This window comes from Lithobates pipiens, unplaced genomic scaffold, assembly GCF_037356315.1.
Source record: "Lithobates pipiens isolate NorthernLeopardFrog02 unplaced genomic scaffold, aLitPip1_a1.2 Scaffold_13, whole genome shotgun sequence".
Classification (NCBI taxonomy): domain Eukaryota; kingdom Metazoa; phylum Chordata; class Amphibia; order Anura; family Ranidae; genus Lithobates; species Lithobates pipiens.
In genome coordinates this window covers 53643219-53663057 of record NW_027507718.1, presented here as the reverse complement: position 1 = coordinate 53663057, position 19839 = coordinate 53643219, and the positions used below count along the sequence as shown (strand labels likewise).

Below are 19839 nucleotides of genomic sequence, written 5' to 3'. Positions count from 1 at the left end.
TATGTTTTATTAATGCACACTATATGTATGTGGCCATATTTTGGTCCTTGAGAGTCTAGAGGTAGAGTGGGGTTAGAGGAAATTAGGGAGGTAGATAGCCCCTTAATTACGAAAAAAGGGGTGGAGGTTCAAGAAGAAAGGGAAAGGTCTGGTTTAATCTGATGTTCTGTGCATGAGAAAACATGTTGATGTTGGTATAAAATAAGGGGGATCCCATGCAGTTTTTTTTTTATTTAAGGGCATCCTTTTAAAATCCATACCAGATCTGGAGGGTCTGGTATTGTCAGAAACCATGAATCAGACCGAGACAGAAGTGCAGTTAAATCACACTTGTTTAATAATAAAAGTAAATAGAACAAACTTAGTCAAAACATAGCCAAAGTTCAGTAACCGGAACGGATAGTCAGACAAGCGAGAAAGTCGGGAAGCCAGAGATCAATGTAGTGAAACAGCAAGCAGGATCTGGAGCCAGAAGGAATGCCATCCAAGGAAGTCTTTAACAGGAATGCAGGACAGTCTCTGTGATGTTGACCAAGGAGAAGGCAGAGATCATCAGCTTAAGTAGGCAGGACTGACAAGCAGAATATCATCAACAGGTGATTCACTGTGGAGAGATAAGAGCTGGCAATTAACCAACAGCTGAGCGATTAGCTCAGAAGAAGGATGGGCTGAGTCCAGCCCTGACAGGTATGAATTTTTGGGGGAGACCCCATGTTATTTATTTTGTTTTTTTACTATCCCTCCCCCCCTTCATTTACATTCACCTGTCAAACAGAAATCTCTGGCAGATAGCTAGAAGATAGTAGAGCTGAAGATATTCTTTGGTGCAGGTCACAGGAAGTGACAAGGACACTGCATTATTGGCAAGATCAATAGGTATTTTCAGTCATTGCTGAAAATGTTTTTAGCTTGGGAAAAAAAGAAAACAAATGCAGCCACCACATCTAAGACTGTATTCTGCAACATGTTTGTTCTTGGTTTAAGTTATCCTTTAAAGAAAATGTTCAAAGAATTCCAGCAGTGGATGTTTAGCTCTGCATAAGAATGAAAAATGCCATTGTTTTTTTTTCAGACCAGAAGATGGGTCCATTGTGCAAGCGTGGTGACTGCATTACAGGGTTGAATAAACTGACAAAGACCATAAAAACCAGTTGTGAGGACTTTCTTCTCATGGGTATAAGGTACCAGCACCTAGATCCGCCATCACCAAACATTGATTATATTACCATCAGGTTGGATCTTATTGACACAAGAAGCAGATCCTTGTACAAGGTACTGTGCTATACAAAATAGATAGCTAATGTCTGAAAGTAAAAACTTTAAATATAAGAGAAATGTGCTGTGCAATGTTATTGTCTGAAATCCCACAAGGTATTAATATACCATTGCATTGTAACTCCTATACTCTGTGCAAAGACCAGAAAAAATATGTAAAACTCATGAAAGATGTAATAAGCTAATACATGAAGTGCTGTATCCACTTTGGATATTTCAAAATAAATTGCTCATGTTTCAATCAATAAAATAGTTGAAAGTGATATAAGTCTATTAAAACATGTCCCAGTCCGTAAAAACCAAGTGCTTCAACATGGAATGGCTACTTCTTCTTCCAACTGTATAATACTCAATGTAATTGTGTTCTAAATAACCACCACAGCCTCACCACTAGTGCCCCCACTGAGATTGCACTCACTTGATACTGTTGGCCACTTAGTAATACCCCTAGAATGGTAAAGTAGTGCATATAATTTTATTCCACTTCACATTATCCTCTGGTTACAGTAGTCCCAATGTTCACCAGAAAGGAGGAACCAGAATAGATAATATAGTGCAGTATGCCTTTAATTAAAATGGTGGCGAAATACATCAAATATATTGCACTCACACATAATGGTGCACCCCTGGCGGGCGAATGACTTGTCGACGGTGTTGTATGGGAGCACTCGTTGCTCTGAACCAGTCAGAAGCCAGCATGCGTTCCAGTTGGTGGAAATTTCGTCCCCAAAATTTCCTGTCCCTATGCGCTTTATCGCTTCCCAGACATCACCACCTGATTGCACAGATTGTAACACATATGGTGAATTTTACACCAGTGGTCAGTGGAGGATTAGTCCATTACATCTGGGTGTTTGCCCATTATATTGGTAGTTAGTGTAGTGCTTTCTTTTGTTGATGGTTAGTTGGAGGGAAATAAATTAGTGGTGTCAGTGATTATTTACCTGAGAGAGAGAGGAGGCCCTGCTACTCTCACCCCATTGGCTCGGACTATACTGGGAGACATTGGTTTCAGAACTATGGTGGTATTAAGAAGAAGACTATCTGAATGGTATTTTGGTGTCATTAGACTATATTGCTATGAAGTGATATTTGGAAGAAGACCGAATCAGGATAGCTGATTATCTTATGTGAAGCAGACCAAAATGTGACTGAAAGGTGTTACATCTCTCATCTCTAGATTTGCTACATTAATGCCTTTAACCACTTGAGACCCGTGCTATAGCCAAATGACGGCTACAGCGCGGATCTCCTTTGCCGGGACTATGTCTATTGACGTCGTCCCGTGCATGAGCGGCCTGCGCGCCCCCTGAGGGGCGCGCGCGGCGCGCTCTGTGATCGGCGAGTCTATGAGACTCGCCTGATCACCGATCCGAGCAAGGGGTCGATCCCGATCCCGTATCACGTGATCAGCTGTCAGCCAATGACAGCTGATCATGTGATACAACGGAGCCGGTAATCGGCTATTATTCCTCCTCGCGCTGACAGCGCGAGGAGAAAAAAAAAGAGCCGATCACCGGCGGCTGTGATCGGGACATCAGTCCTGATCACGGCCAGCCCTGCCAGTGCCCACCTGCCCCCTGCCAGTGCCACATGAATAAAAAATGTGTCCCCCCCTGTCAGTGCCACCCAGCAGTGCCCATAGTGCCACCCAGCAGTGCCCACAGTGCCACCCAGCAGTGCCCACAGTGCCACCCAGCAGTGCCCACAATCTGCCTCAACAAAGGTGCTGCACCCCAGTGCCACATATCTGTGCCCATCAGTGTCATCTACCAGTGCCCATCAGTGCCCAGCAGTGCCGCCCATCAGTGCCCAGCAGTGCCACCTATCAGAGCCACCTATCAGTGCCACCTATCAGTGCCCATCATTCCCATCTATCAGTGGCACCTATCAGTGCCCCTTAGTGCCACCCATCCGTGCCACCCATCCGTGCCATCTTATCTGTGCCCATCTTTGCCCATCAGTGCCGCCTTATCTGTGCCCATCGGTGCCGCCTTATCTGTGCCTATTAGTGCCACCTTAACTATGCCTATCAGTGCCCACCAGTGCAGCCTATCAGTGCCCACCAGTGCAGCCTATCAGTGCCCACCAATGCAGCCTATCAGTGCCCACCAGTGCAGCCTATCAGTGCCGCCTCATCAGCGCAATTCAATGAAGGAGAAAAATTACCTGTTTGCAAAATTTTATAACAAACTATTAAATATGATTTTTTATTTTATTTTTTGCATTTTTTTTTGTTTGTTTAGCAAAAAATAAAACTCCCAGCTGTAATTAAATACCACCAAAAGAAAGCTCTATTTGTGGGAAAAAAATGATAAAAATTTCATTTGGGTACAGTGTTGTATGCCCGTGCAATTGTCATTCAAAGTGCATCAGCGCTGAAAGCTGAAAATTGGTCTGGGACTGAGGGGGGTTTAAGTGCCCAGTAAGCAAGTGGTTAAAAATAGAAATGTACACATAATCTAATTAAAGGAAATCCTAAAAACACAGGGGTTGTCCTCATTCTAGGATAGTGGGTAGAGCCATGGAAATCCAATTTTTATTATTAAGTGCCATGAAGTCAGAGTCAGCTCCAAAATGATGTCTTCTATTTAGGTCCTAACTCTTTTCAAGTACTTATGTTTTCTGTAACTATATCTACAGTAGGCACTCTGTTTTCGAAAAACAATTGAGTTTTTCAATGAATTGCTTCTTCTCATAATACAATTGATTTACTAAAGGCAAATATTCTGGGCCTTTTGCAAGAGAAGTTGGACTTTACAAAGAAATTATCCCTAGAGCTTAGTGGTTGTGGTGAACTTTCACTCCGCAAAGAATACCCAGTTAAATGCCAGGAAAAGCATGATGGATGATGAAAGTCAGCAGAGTTTCATTTTATTCATGAAACTGTGGAGAAAATTCCCTTGTGAGTTATCTCGGCTTCTAGTGAAAGCTTGGGCTTAATTTGATTACTGCTCATTTTTACTGCTGCTCACATTATTCTTAGAATTATTTGTCAACATAAAATTTCGAAGGAAGCAATGCTTTTCCTATCTTGCTTCTTTATTTTCAAGCTTCCACATCCTCAAGGAAAGACAAAATTACCATAAACTAGACAAAAATGATTGCAATTTTAGATACTGTACATGAGTATACAGTATTTGAAGATCTGTTGTAGGTCTTTCATCCTCTTTCGGTTGTCTGTTTGTGTTGTATTACTTGACTGCTGGATTTTTTGTTGCTAACAATATTATCCAAGGAGGCAGCTCTTTATTATTTTGATGGTTTCACCATCAACTCTTAATTTAGCAGTCTTTTTCGATTGCCAAAAATTTCTTTTCATGATATTTACCTGACATCCTATCCTTTCACTCTATTCTTTAACTTTCTCTATGAAGCTGTTGATATCCTCTATATTTTCAGCATTGAACATAGTGTCATCAAGACATCAAAGACTGTTGATGTTCTTTCAACAATCTTGAAATCTCTATCATCTTCCTCTATCTCTATACAGATGGAATAAGTATAGTGACAGTATACAGCCTTTACCAATCTTTATTCCTATTTTCTGTCATAAATGTGGCTTCTAGTATATAGGTTCTACATAAGAATGATGCAACAGAGTTGAAGGCTTTGCTGTTTAGTGAAGCAAATGATGACCTTCTTGTACTCATTCTTCTCTTTTTCAACTATCCACCATGGAATAATCTGCAATAATGCCTCTAGTTCCTCTGCCTTTTCTAAATTCAGCTTGTACAACTTGTAATTTTCTTTACATTTAGGGTCCTTAGACTACTCTGATATGTGATGTCAAGAAAATTGTTAGTTTGAACAGTCTTTCAGGTGTCCTTTTTTTGTTATTTTCAATAGAAACCGATCTATTCCAATCTGTCATCCACTGAGTATTTTTCCAAATTTGTTGCCATTGGTTCATCAGCACTCTGACTGAGCCTTATTCACTTGCTGCAGTATTTCTGATGCAATGTTATTATTTCCTATAGCTGTCTCTTTTTGGCATTGATCTCAGTGTCAGTATGGCAATATTTTTCATCATTGAAGGATTATCTATGTAGATGGCCTCAAAAAAAGTGTATTGGTATTGATGTCTTTATTATAAAGGTATTTTGTGTATTCCTTCTATCTTTACTTGTTCTCAGATCTCAGATTTTCTTTAAACATGCATACTCAAGGTTGAAATTTTATTTTGGTTTTAGTGATCCTTGTTTTTTCAGAATTATTCCTATCTATATTGTCTTTACAAAAGTTGCTGCAGTAAGGGGTTTTGCTCACCCCTTTCCTTCCATGGGCCTGGCTCTACTCACCATAACCTGCTTGAGCTATCATAATCAAGTCAAACACATTCAAATAAATAAAAGGAGTACCTCCAAGGTCAGATCAAGAAAATTAAATAAACTGGTGGATTCATTGAGACATGCATCCCATCTTATGTAACAGGGTTAGGGAAACGAACAGTTAGGGGAAAAGGAAACAAAGGGTGAAAATTGTGTGTAATGAGAAATCTATCAAAGATATAAGCGAAAAAGTGGAGCTGGTATATGATTGGGAAGTAGGAACAAAAAAAATTGAAAAAAAAGGGAGGATTGTAGAGAAAAAAGAAAAGGAAAGGAAAAGATTACCTGTGTGGCAGTCAAGATAATTTAAAGGCAGAAATTGAATAATTATGAAATTGAAATTAATAACATGGAATAAGCAATGGTAGGGGCTCAGTGGAATTTAAGAGATAGGACTCCTTTGATCAGCATAATGGTGGATCAGGTAGCTTTTAAAAGGCTACAAATCGTTATATATTTTCCCAGCTGGGCAAATAATTTCTGTGGTATCTCAGTCAGTGGGCACTAGTCATTCCAAAAGTATTATTATATCATGAAGTAAATCCAGCCATTTGGTTCGATTAGAGACCTAGGATAAATTTCTTTACTTAGGTATTGCCTGACGAGCAGCAAAAATGAAAAAAAAATTGAAAATAGACTTTTTGGACGCAAATAGAGTTTGTGGGCGCATGGAAAGGAATGTCACTTTAGGAGAGTTTACTATATTTTCTTGGTAAACCACATTATATAGATGAATAAATGTAGCCCAGAAACGTGGGTGACTCTCCCACCAAATGATTGTATTATGTAAGATTTATTACGGTAATGTACAAGCATGTATGAAAAGATTAGGGAAATAAAGCATATTGTTTAAACGTGTAGTAAAGCGTTTGAAACATTGTAGCTACAGTATTTAGCATGTTATGGTTTTGTTTATTTGTTTTCTAGTATTGCTTTACATCTGTCAGTAATCTATTCATCCAGATGGTGCTTTGCTAAATATTTGTTATAATATAGAGAAATATGTGTATTTGATGACAATGAAATCCTATTTTTTTGTGAAACACATAACAACATAAAATAATATATATAGGATTTTAGTGCCTTGTGCACAAGGACATGAAAAAAAGGTTCCCCCGAGTAGGATTATGTAAGTTAGTAATATATATTCAAAGTGTAAGGCTGATTTGCAAAATATCTCAACAAATCAAATCAGATTACCATCAACCAATTAACCACTTCTAGCCTTTAGGGTGTACCCTAGGTCCTCATGTGAAAGTGGTTATACCAGGATGATATCATTGTCATCCTGATATCATTTTTTTTTTAGAGCAGGCGATAGGTTTTCCTATAAAAGTAATCTAGATGGCACTACAGCCACCCAGTGACTTTTACCAGGAACGGAAGGGCCTTCTTGCTGCCTATCTTGGGCTCTTTTGTTCCACCGATATGACCTCTCGCATTGGAAGGACACTGTGGAATGGGAGGAACTTCCTTTCCTCCTTCTACTCTGTGACATAAGAAACCAAAAGGGATGAGGATTTCATCACTTCTAGTTTCAGCTGGTTGTTTACTAGCCATTACCAGCTAGTAAAACACCTGATCAAACTGATCTCAGTTTGATCAACTGCTTTTGAGGGCATAAGAGAGATAAGGGGTCTAAAAGACCTCAGATTTTTTAGTAAAGGATACCTGTCTCTACCCAGCTATCACAAGAGATGTTGCTCATTCTTTGTGATAGCAATACAATTGAAGTAAAAAATAAACAAAGTAACAATGTAAAAAAATACAGTATATAAATAAAATACACAAATGTAAAAAAAAACATGAAAGTGCCCCATCTCCCACGTGCATATGTAAACAGTGCATCACACAACACATGTGAGGTATCGCTGGGAACACCAGAGTGAGAGCAATAATTCTAGCATCAGAACCCACCTCCAACTCTAATCTGGTAACCTGTAAAGGTTTTTAAAGCGTTGCCTGTGAATAATTGAATGTATCGTAGTTTGCCACTATTCCACGGGCATGTGTAATTTTAAAGGTTGCCATGCTAGATATCAATTTACATGGTGTAACATCATCCTGTATATTATGCCAAAAATTGAGTATTATATTGTGTTTGTGTGCGCAAAAATGTATTAAAAGGTATTTTTTTCCTGAAAAAATGAATGGCTAAGGATATATCGTGTGACACCAAAAATTGCAAGAGCCACCATTTTATTCCCCAGAGCCTTTGCTTTAACCACTTGCCGACTGCATCGCATACAAGTACTGCGGCACAATGGCACCACTGAGCGAAATCCCGTACCTGTACAGGGCATGCTCTTGCCGCCAGGAGGCGCACCCGCACGCTCTCACGACCATCAAATTAGTTCCAGAACCGAGCAATCTTCAGGTCCAGGCCAAGGATTTATGATCTGGGCCTGCTGATCGGTTCTGGCGAATGAAATCTTTCCCCTGCCTGTAAGTGTAAACACAGGCAGGGGAAGTGATGTCATCTCCCCTTGTGGAACTCTTTTCGTTCCAGAGAGAGGAGAGAGAACATCTCACAGTAAGTTGCACCAACACTACTCTAACACCAGTACACATAGGTACACTTGTCACCCCCTGATCACCGCCCCCCCCAAGTTAACCACTCCCTGTCACAGTGTCACCCAGTGCAGTTGTCAGATTTTTCACTGATCACTGTACTGGTGTAATTTGTGACACTAATCAGCATTAGGGCAGTTAGTGGTAGGCTCAGGTAGCTTTAGGGTACCCCCTAACCACCCTAATAAAGGTCTAACCCCTTGATCACCCCCTGTCACCAGTGACCACTGTATTAGGTCCCTTTCACACTGGGGCGGTTTTAAGGCGCTACACCACTAAAAATAGCGCCTGTGTAGCACCTGAAAAAACTGGCCCCTTTCACTCCAGTGTGAAAGCCAGAGGAGCCACTGGAGCGGTGAGCCAGCAGGACGTTGAAAAAAGTCCTGCTAGCCGCATCTTTAGAGCGGTGAAAGGAGCGGTGTATTCACCGCTCCTAAACCGCTCCTACCCATTGAAATCAATGGGGCAGCGCGGCTACACAGCCAGCAAAGCGCCGCTGCAGCAGCGCTTTGCGGGCAGTTTTAACCCTTATTCGGCTGCTAGTGGGGGTTAAAACCGCCCCGCTAGTGGCCGCAGATCGCCGCTAAAATTACGGTAAAGCACCACTAAAAATAGCGGCGCTTTACCGCCAATGCCCGCACTGCCCGCACTGCCCGCACTGCCCCAGTGTGAAAGGGGCCTTAGTGTTACGGGTGACGCTGGTTAGTTAGTTTTTTTTTATAGACTTAGGGTACCAGGCGTATATTACCTAAATAAAGGTATAACCCCCTGATCACCCGGTGGGTGATATCAGCGTCAGTCAGGGTCTGCGTTGCCCCAGGCAGTGTCAGATTAGTGCCAGTAGCACTAACACCCACGCACGCACAATACACTTCCCTTAGTGTATGGTGTCTGAATGGATCAATATCTGATCTGATCAGATCTATACTAGCATCCCCAGTAGTTTAGGGTTCCCAAAAACACAGTGTTAGCAAGATCAGCCCAGATACCTGCTAGCTTCTGCATTTAGCCCCTCCACCAGGCCCAGCCCAGCCCAGCCCAACCCAACCAAGTGCAGTATCAATCGATCACTGTCACTTACAAAACACTAAACACATAACTGCAGCATTTGCAGAGTCAGGCCTGATTTTGGTAGCGTTTGAAGCATTCGCTGACAGTCAGGTGCTCTTTTTTCCTGAAAGTCACACTAGTGTACCAGTAAATTTAGAGGCCAAAATGTCCAATCAAAGCTAGTGAAGAGGCCTACATGTTTCTGAGCATGACAGATGAGAGTAAAGAGAAAGTCACCCATCTGTCCGATTCAGGCTCAGAATACGATCCTGTAGACAGCAGCGCCACCCTGACAGATAGCTCTGACGACAGAGTTGTGGTCCCTGTCAGAGTCAGGCGTACCCAACCCCGTTCTTTTGCTGTTGTTGAGGTGCAAGAACTACAGGGCTGTCATATGGAGCAAAGAGCCAGTACTAGTGCCGCTCATCCTTCTGGTGAACTGGCAAGCACAAGCAGCCTAGTACATCCCGGTCGTAGTCAAACCAGCACTGCATTATCATTTGGTGACGTGGAGAGTTCCATAAGTGCAGTTAAAGCTGGTGAGGTGGCTAGCACAACTAGTGTCCTGCTGCCAACAAGAAGAGAAAGACAGGCCCGTCGAGCCCATAGTGCCCTTCCTGCTGCAGAATACGATCGGCTCTACAAAATTTGGCCCCTCGTAAACCATTTCAACCAACAGTTTGCAGTCTTGTTTACTCCCAATCAAGTTGTCTGTATTGATGAGTCCCTGATTACGTTTTCTGGCCCCTTTTCATTTAAACAGTATCTTCTCAGCAAGCGTGCCAGATATGGGGTCAAGATGTATAAGCTCTGTGACATGAAAACAGGCTATACATATAGTTTTATGGATTATGAGAGAAGAGATAGCCACGTGGAGCTGGAGAACTGCCCAGACTACATAAGGAGAGCTAGTAAGATTGTGTGGGACATGGTGTCACCCTTATTCGGAAAGGGGTACAACTCGTACGTGGACAATTACACAAGCATCAAAAAACCAAGTTGTACCGGCGCTCAACCTACCCCCTTCTGTGCTTAAGGGTCTGCTGCAATCTCAGTCCCAGTCCTCCCCCCAGAAAAACCAGAGTAAGTAAATGATGTATATATACCTTTAGGGGATTGCGCCTCCCACTCACTATTTTAACCACTCCCTTCTCAATAGATTATGCTTAATAATACATATATTCACTAAATAATCACTGTGCCCCCATATTATCCAAAATATATACACAAGACATTTATTTATATTTGCAAAAAATAACGTCCTTATTGTGCGATATTTTAATTAGATTGCTCCAACTGTGCCATCTTAATCACCGTTCATCTTCTAATCAAAAGTCCACTTGTGTCAACTAAAATAACCAAATCTGTGCCACCAAGCAGAATGGCCACTCACCAGATGTCCCCAATCAGTAAGCCTTTGGTTCATTAACGGATAACAAATCCACAACGCATTCCTTCCATTAGCAATTCCTCAATGTCTGTATATTCATACAAAATTAAATGGAACCAATATAGTGTAAAACCGTTTTAACTTTAATGTAAAATCAATAAAAAATGTATTGCAATCACATTTCAATGTGTCTATTGGCCGACACCAAGCCTTTCCAGCAATGAGAAACCGGTCTAAAATCGGGCAAGCCACTGATGTTCTGCAGGTGGTGATAGTCTCCCTCCACTGGGCCGACCTGTTCCTGGCTTGTGTTCAAGGACCATATGTCTCCCACAACTCCTGTTTTTTCTGTTGTGGGAGACATACGGTCCTTGAACACAAGCAAAGAGGGTGGGGTGGTTTGCTGTATCAAAATCAGCAGAGAGGTCCAGGTGTAGGAGTACAGAATAATGTCCATTGGATTTAGCTGTTAGCAGAACGTTTGTGAGTTTTAGGAGAGCAGATTCTGTGGAGTGTTGAGGGCTAAATCCAGACTGAAGGGGATCAGGAAGGTCATTTTCAGTGAGGTGGTTGCTCAGTTGGTTGTAGACTAGATGCTCAAGGAGTTAAATAATAAGGGGAGCAAGGAGATGGGGCGTAGGTTGTTTAAGATTGGTGGGGTAAGTATAGGGGTAACTAGTGCATGTTTTAGAGAGTTGGGGAAGATGCCAGAAGAGATGAAGGGATTGAATATGAGAGTAAGAGAGTGAAGGATAAAGGGGTGACTGCAGCATATGCGAGGGAACAGGGTCCAGGGGATAGGTGGTTAGGTGGACATTAGAAAAAAGTTTAGCAAACTCGTCTTTAGTGGTGGAGTTAAAGGTGGGAAGTAATGATTGTACTTGTGGACATGGAGTTTTAAATGGTGACGGTACCTGCACATTAGAGATCTTCTCATAAATTGTATGACATTTAACTGAAATATTTTTATAATTCTTGCAGTCAGAGCATGCCTGGATTCCTGTTCACATCCAAGATGCAGTTCCCAACCAGATCCCCAAAGCTGCCTTCATGTCAATGTATATTTTGGAAGTGGATCAGTTTATCCTTACTCCCCTAACTACAGCAACACTTGATGCAGAGGATGGAGAAACCCAAAAACCTTTACTGGTCTTCAACGTTACAGATCCTCCACGAGAAGGATACATTACTCATCTTAATGACCATACCAAACCCATTACCTCCTTTACATGGCAGGATCTCAATGATATGCTCATAGCATATCAGCCACCTAACAGTAGTCACACCGAAAGAAGAAATATGGAGGTAAGCAAGGATTGAAATAATATTTTGGTGTCTCTAAACAAAGGCAGCTTCCACAGCACTCTTTTATACCAATTAGATATAAAAGGTACACATTCATTTGGCTCTATATTCATCACAACATCGATAAATGTGTGTGTATATATATATATATATATATATATATATATATATATATATATATATATATATACAGTGCCCCAGTTTCAATTGCCATCAAATTCTTGCATTGTGGTCTACATCTTAGACTGGGAGCAGGGAAGCAGCATAAGTAGCCAGTCACTTGTGCTGCAGTGCTCATGTGCTAAAAAGTGACAGAGAGATGATCTAATCAGTCTGTTACCTCCCGTTTACTATCCAAAATCCTAGTTGCTATTCCTTAACCACTTTCTGCTAGTGGGATCCTTATCTTTAAGGGGATTCTAATGCTGAGTGCTGGTAAAATGGGCTCCCACAGTGATCACTGTGATTGGCTGCCTATCCTCCACCAGCACCCATTCTTCACTGTATGACCAGGAGCTGTCAGTGAGAGCACAGTCGAATTCTGGGGGTGTTCTGAACATGTTCCAAGCACAAAATATATGCTGGCCATATGCATATATGTGACAGCAAATCATATAGCTTACCACATACCATATATGTGTGCAGCTGGTGGGAAGAGATTAACCACAGTAGAGGAAAATCAGGATATTTTGTCTTTGACAGGGATGTACTATGTGGTAGTTTTGTGCAAATGTCAGGGTTGGATGGACAGAAATTATTATGGCTACAATGTTTGCATACTCACATGTTTCAGTCATGGCTGGCTTCATCAGATGGTGCAAGGTATAAACACCCTAGAGTGACTACAAAGCTTCAAATATTTAATTCAGCATTTGGAATCTTTGGCTTAAACATAACAAACATATTTTTGACTAAGGATAAATATGCTATTGCTATCTGATGTTGGTGCTCCAGTATAATATAAGGTTTTGCCCTGTCATTGCTGTACCTGAAAAAATGAAAAAGAGAATATATTTAGCTATGCCCCATTAGCAAAACATGTGCTCTCTGAATTCATCTGCATCCCCTTGTAGAGACATTTAGTGTAAGAAAAAGTTGCAGTGTAGGGTAGTCAAAAGTTACGACTATTTCCTAATTCTACATATGTGTTTTCCACCTATAAGATTTATGCTAATGCAATGATTCCAGTGCAACCAATAATATTTGTTATAAAGTTTATCAGTATGTAAAACCTGCTAATTAAACCTATTAAATTATCCCTCTGTAGGTGGAGGTTGAAGTTCATGATTTCTTTTTTGAAAGGAGTTTGCCTATCACAGTTCATATATCTGTTAGAACTGCTGAAACAAATGCCCCTCGAGTATCCTGGAATATGGGTGAGACTGATTTTCTCTGTATGGAACATGAAATGTTTTAACTCAAGACTATTACAGAGGGCTAGATGAAAATTGTATCAAATTATAACAATAATTAAATGTCTATAGGACCCCATCTTTCTTGCTGTCCTGTCCAATTGGGGAAATTTCCTTTCACATCCTTTCCCGGAAACAAAGCAGGTAGTAAGAAAAGTGTATATACCCTCTTATGAACCACTATGTTCCCATATCCCACCCTATGATGTATCATATTTTAATCTGAGGGTTTTATTTTGGGGTAGGGTATAAGAGTACAGCCACTTGTATCATGTTTTTGCTATTAGTAATTTTGTAATGTATGGACAGTTAACACCCCCCCCCCCCTTTTTTTTTGTATGATTTAAGCAGTCTTTTGATGAACACCTGAAGCTTCATATATTATTACCCTCTTGAACTAGTATTCTGATAACAGGGTGTTTTTTCTTTTCTAATTTTTCATTTTTTTTGTCTTTGCAGGCAGGGATTGCTACTTGAGCTATTTATACCCAGTATATATTAAAATAAAAAAGTTGGCAATAGGATCTATCCCTTCCCTACTTTATTCAAAGCTAATAAAAAAGCAAGGATGTAGGGGATTCACTTTAATAAGCCTGAGGAATTTATATAATTCTGTCTACTAATGTTCGCAAAATATTTGGGAGTGTGCTAAATTTGTTGAAATGTTTTTAAACTATCAGCTTAAACTTTTTCCATAATGTATTGTACTGTGATTCATGTGCTCAGTATTTTAAGGGATCAAACAGAAATGTTGGTAAAATATTATATTTGAGCAACACAAGTAACACATACAAGTGTTAATAAGAAGGAAAACTGTTATTGTGTAAAAAGGCTGTTTGATCCTGTCTCCTCTGATCCTCTCCTCCTTCCAATGTCCCCAATATATAATACAGAGCCAGGGGACAGGCTACACATGCTTAGTTTGGTGTGCATTGCTAGAGAGATTTTGTTTTCTTGTGAGTGTGCATGTGATCAGCACAGGGCCAATCAACACTGTCCAGATAAAGGGTTAGGGGTCCTGCATCCTGATAGGATGGTCAATGCAGAATAAAGACTCCTCTTGCAAGTTTTAACCAGACACTCATAGAAGTCTACTATATGTTGCTGATAGAAAATGTATTTAGCAGTTTATATTTAGTAAAATAATTGTATTTCCATGTTCTGTGTACTGTGGAAGACCAGATATAGTGAATGCTGGGTCCTGGGTTTAGTAACACTTTAATATAAGGCACTGCTTTTATGTTCACACATAAATACCATGCCAGTATTATAAGAATGATTGTTGTGTAATCTTAATTGTGAAAAATGAATTTCAATGCAACTCAAACAAAAACATATATATATTTTTTGTTTATATGCATATATACCAACTTCGAGCTCAGGCCAATTCTGACATTTCTCTCCTACATGTAAAATTCATATTTCTTTTGCTAGAAAATTACACCCAAACATTATATATGTTTTTTTAGCAAAGACCCTAGAGAATACAATGACAGTTGTTGCAACTTTTTATCTCACACGCTATTTGCGCAGCAATTTTTCGAACACGTTTTTTTCTGAAAAAAAAAAACAGTTTCATGCTTTAAAAAAAAAAAACAGTAAAGTTAGCCAAATTTTTTGCATAATGTGAAAGATGAAGATACACTGAGTAAGTAGATACCCAACATGTCACGCTTCAAAATTGCACGCGCTTGTGGAATGGTGCCAAACTTTGGTATTTAAAAATTCCCATAGGCGACGCTTTAAATATTTTTACTGGTTACATGTTTTGAGTTACAGAGGAGGTCTAGGGCTAGAATTATTGCTCTTACTCTAACGTTTGCGGTGATACCTCACATGTGTGGTTTGCACACCGTTTTAATATGTGGGCGGGACATACGTATGTGTTCACTTTTGCGTACGAGCTCACGGGAACAGGGGGGCATTACATTTTTTATTTTTTTTATTGTTAATTTTACTTTTTTTTTTAGTTTGACACTTTAACAAAAAAAATTGATTACTTGTATGTAAACATCCTTTGTAATAGGAATATGGCATTATCGGACCTATTTACAGTGAGATATGGGGTCAATAAGACCCCATATCTCACCTCTAGGCTGGGAAGCCTAAAATAAAAAAATAAAAATACCGATCACGGCTTCCCAGCCGAGGCGGCGCCATTATTTGAATGCAGAGGCTGGGCGTGACGTCATAACATCACGTCCAGCCTCCTAACGATCATAGAGACTCTGGCGACCATCTGGTCCACCGGAAATCTCTATGATCATTATCCGGGGCCCGGCGGATCCTGTGTCCGACTTACCGATGGAAACGGTGAGTCGGTAGAAGCACCGGAGGGCGGCGGGGGGGGGGCGTCCCCTCCCTCCGCCCGTAAGAACGATCAAGCAGCGGAACAGCCGCTATGATCATTCTTATGGTGTAGGGAATCGCCGGCTCAAAATGCCGATATCTGAATGATGTCTGTAACCTCAGGCATCATTCAGATATAACCCCGGAAATTCGAGGCCGTCCTCCCGGCACGAAGTGGATACAAATATATACAAAAATGAAAAAGTCCATAACCAGCTCATAAAAACAAACAGAACCAAACAAAATCTAACCAAAAAGGCTTAAAGTGAATGTAAGCCCTAACCTTGTAAAGCAAGCAATTCAGTTTACAATAGAAATGAAAGGCAAAACATTTATGTGTAGGTATAGAAAAAAAAATATATAAATACCTTGTTTCCCTTTTTTATAAGTGATCACATTCCTTCTGTTCTCAGCTGCATAAGAGCTAGGGGGGAGGAAAGGCAGCATTACACTGAGCTTCCCAGTGAATGACTGTGTAGTGGGTGTTGTGTCAGGACAAGTCTGATCATTGGAGGGCAGCAGACTAAGTTCCCAGCATAGCTAGAGAACTGACCACAGTGTATTCTCCTGCTTAATGTGGTCAGTTTTTAATAGGAAAGCAAGGGGTCTGCCAGGAACATCAGAGATTTCACATAAAGGAAGCAATATAAAGAGAACAGGATAAGTTCTCATACAAGTACATAGTACAGCAAGCACATATCAGAAAAATTAAGTGTTGGTGTAACAAGAGCATTATGGAAATGAATGACCATTAAAAGATGAATTTTATTAGTGTCTAAGAAAAAACAAGAACAACAACAAGAGCGTTAAAAGCAGAAATAAAATTACAAAAATCAAAAGGATCAAAAAACAATCAAAGAACTGATCAAGAAATGGTCAAAAAATGATTGTCCATGGATCGAAGTACCAAAGTACTTTTAGGCTAAAGAAAATTGGTTAGACTGCCAAAAATATATATATATATTTATGAAAAAACGTCATGTAGGAGAAAAAGGAAGGGGGAGAGGTGTGGAGCAAAGATAAATGGAAAGAGAAGAATGGGAAAAAAGGGGAAGAGGGAATATTGGGGGAGGGGGGGTTGGGGGGGATAGGGGAAAGAAAAAAGATGGGGAAAATGAGAGGGGAGGGGGGAGAAGGGAGGTAGAAGAAAGGGGAGAGGGAAGGAAAAGAGGGAAAAGGGGAAGAAAGAAAGGGAAGGGGGGAGAAGAAAAGATGTACATGAAGTTTATTCCTAATAATGATATGCATCCCATTTGTGACTAAAAATTGTATGTGTGTGAGTATCCAATCTGAAAAACCAGTACACGTCTCTTTTGCAAAGAAGAGAAAATCCATCCCCCCCTCTCACAGGGCGGTCCACCCTCTCGACAATTTGAACCTTAAAAAATCACAAGTCTAAAGTGTGTTTGTTGTGTGAAATGCTTAGCAACATTCGTGTTTTTGTGGGTATTAATATTTAATAAACAATATTCTATCGCACAGGCGATATCTATTGCCAGACTAGATATATATCTGGTCTGGCAATTGTCTGATCTGAAATGAACTGTCATTTGAATGTGAGGTGACAGAATAGGAAACACCCTGATAGCTGCAACCTGAGCACTACATTTGTAAACTCCTGTGGTATGCAGCCAGGTGCGTGTGCATTTTTCAGGTGAAAGTAAACTTGGTGAAGGTATATTTCCTAGGGTATAAGCTCTTCTAGCAATACATTTAGTGGCCTTAGACAATGTGTTATGATCAGGGTCCCTTTGTAAAATGGTGTCAATTAGTCTGATATCCAGAAACTGTGTGCTAAATCTTTTTGAAAAAAATTATGTATTTAACCACTTGCCAACCGCTGTCGGCATATATATGTTGGGAGAATGGCATGGCTGGGCAAAGTAATGTACCCCGTGCGTTACTTTGAAATTCCCGCAGCGTGTGCGCGTGCCGCGAGTTCCGTGAATGTGCCCATGGGACCCGGGGACTCGATCGCTATGGGGATACCCGCGATCGTGTCACGGAGCTCAAGAACAGGGAGATGCCAATGTAAACAGCATCTCCCCGTTCTGTCTAATGACAGCACACTGATCGTCTGCTCCCTGTCATTGGGAGCAGCGATCAGTGTCACATCACACACAGCCCCTCCCCCAGACAGTTAGAAATACTCCCCTAGGACACACCTAACCCCTCCCCACCCCCTAGTGGTTAACCCCTTCACTGCCAGTGATATTTTTACAGTAATCAATGCAATTTTTATAGCATTGATGCCAATGGTCCCAAAAATGTGTTAAAAATGTCCGATGTGTCCGCCATAATGTCACAGTCATGATAAAAATCGCTGATTGCTGCCATTACTAGTAAAAAAAAATATTAATAAAAATCCCATAAAACTATTCGCTATTTAATAGACGTTATAACTTTTGCGCAAACCAATCAATACATTTTTTTTTCCAAAAATATGTAGAAGAATACGCATCAGCCTAAACTGAGGAAAAAAAATATTTTTTTATATATTTTTGGGGGATATTTATTATAGCAAAAAGTAAAAAATAATGCGTTTTTTTCAAAATTGTCGCTCTTTTTTTGTTTATAGCGCAAAAAATTAAAACCGCAGGTGTGCTCAAATACCACCAAAATAACTCCCTATTTGTGGGAAAAAAGGACATCAATTTTGTTTGGGAGCCACGACGCACGACCGCGCAATTGTCAGTTAAAGCAACGCAGTACCAAATTTTTATCTTAATGCATTCTGTGGATTAAGATAGAAAACCTTCTGTGTGTAGCAACCCTCCTCAGCCCCCCTAATACTTACCTGAGGTCCCTCTTTATCCAGTGATGTGCACGAGTGCCTTAACCATCCGGGACTCTCCATCCTGATTGGCTGAGACCTAGAAGTGGTGCCATTGACTCTTGCTGCTTTCAATCAGCCAATCAGGAGAGAGAGAGGGGCGGTGTTGAACTACCTCTCTTTTTCTGAATGGACATATAGAGCTGTGGCTCAGCTCGGGTGCCTCCATAGTAAGGTACTTGCTGTGGGGACACAGGAGGTAGGGGCCAGGAGCGTTGAGGAGGAACCTAAGAAGAGGAGGATCAAAAGACATGTTGGTGTGTGGTGTTCGAGATACTTTCTTTGCTGCATGTCATGATAGTATGACTGTAATTTGAGCCCGCAAGTGTAAGATTCAAATAATTTATCTTAGATACATGTTTTTATCCCGTGAAGCTTAAATTGAGAGGATTATTGTTTAGATAAAAAATCCATCAAGAGGTAAATCCTTATTGACAGCAAAAATTAGGTCATCAATATACCGTAACTAAAGAGATAAGCTATTTGATCTCTATAGGGGCTGTTAATTCTGTATACAGATTTTCCCTCCCACCATCCCATATGCAAAGTGGCATATGTGGGAGCAAATTTTGATCCCATTGAGGCCCCTTGTTTCTGTGTGTATAATTTGTATTAATTTGTATTCAAGCAAAAAGGACACTCCTTCCAAAATTAACCATTTAAGATTGCTAGATAACTCTGTATAAAGATCCAGATTATATTGAAATGCCTGTAAACCTAGATCATGGGGTATCCAGGAATATAAAGATCTTACATCATAGGTAAGCCATTTATAGCTACTATTCCATGTAAACCCTATCAAGCTTCCATATAGTTTGTTTCATATCACTAAGAAGTTGTAGCAAAGTGTCAATAAGGTCACCTAAAGGCTCTCCTAGAGAGTCTATGCTGGCAACTATGGGTATGCCTTGAATAAAGACTGTTGACTTATGAACTTTGGGAGGATGGTTGAAAATTGGGACAGCTGGATGAGGTGGTATAAGTTTCTCAGCTTCCCAACCAGTTACAAATCCTAAACTTACAGCCTCTTTTATACTGTGTTTCAAAACTCCTTTGTACTTCAAAATGGGTTCTGAATATAATCAGCCATATGTTTCAGTTTAAGAGTTGTCTGAGGGCTTTGTCTAAATAGTCATGAATATGATGGCTCCCCCCTTATCTGCCTTAATGACTGTGATGGTAGATTTCTTGTTTAGAGATTTTAACCTCTTGTTTGTTTAGATTAGATGGATTGCGGCGTGTGACTAGGGACTTTGGATTAATCCCTGAGACTGTGTACTGAACGCTGCACTGGGTACCAATAATTGCACATTGGTGCAGGGT

At 40.5% G+C, this 19839-nt stretch overlaps 1 protein-coding gene across 2 annotated transcripts in view; it reads left to right on the top strand.

Annotated features, from left to right (window-relative positions):
• FREM1 (FRAS1 related extracellular matrix 1) overlaps window positions 1-19839 on the top strand; it is a 225320-nt gene that overhangs the window by 51954 nt on the left and 153527 nt on the right. For both annotated transcript variants that reach the window (XM_077475118.1, XM_077475120.1), the window contains exons 5-7: window positions 1073-1272; window positions 11599-11922; window positions 13190-13298. In XM_077475118.1, coding sequence (XP_077331244.1) covers window positions 1073-1272; window positions 11599-11922; window positions 13190-13298 — 633 coding nt within the window. The remainder of the gene's footprint in view (window positions 1-1072; window positions 1273-11598; window positions 11923-13189; window positions 13299-19839) is intronic.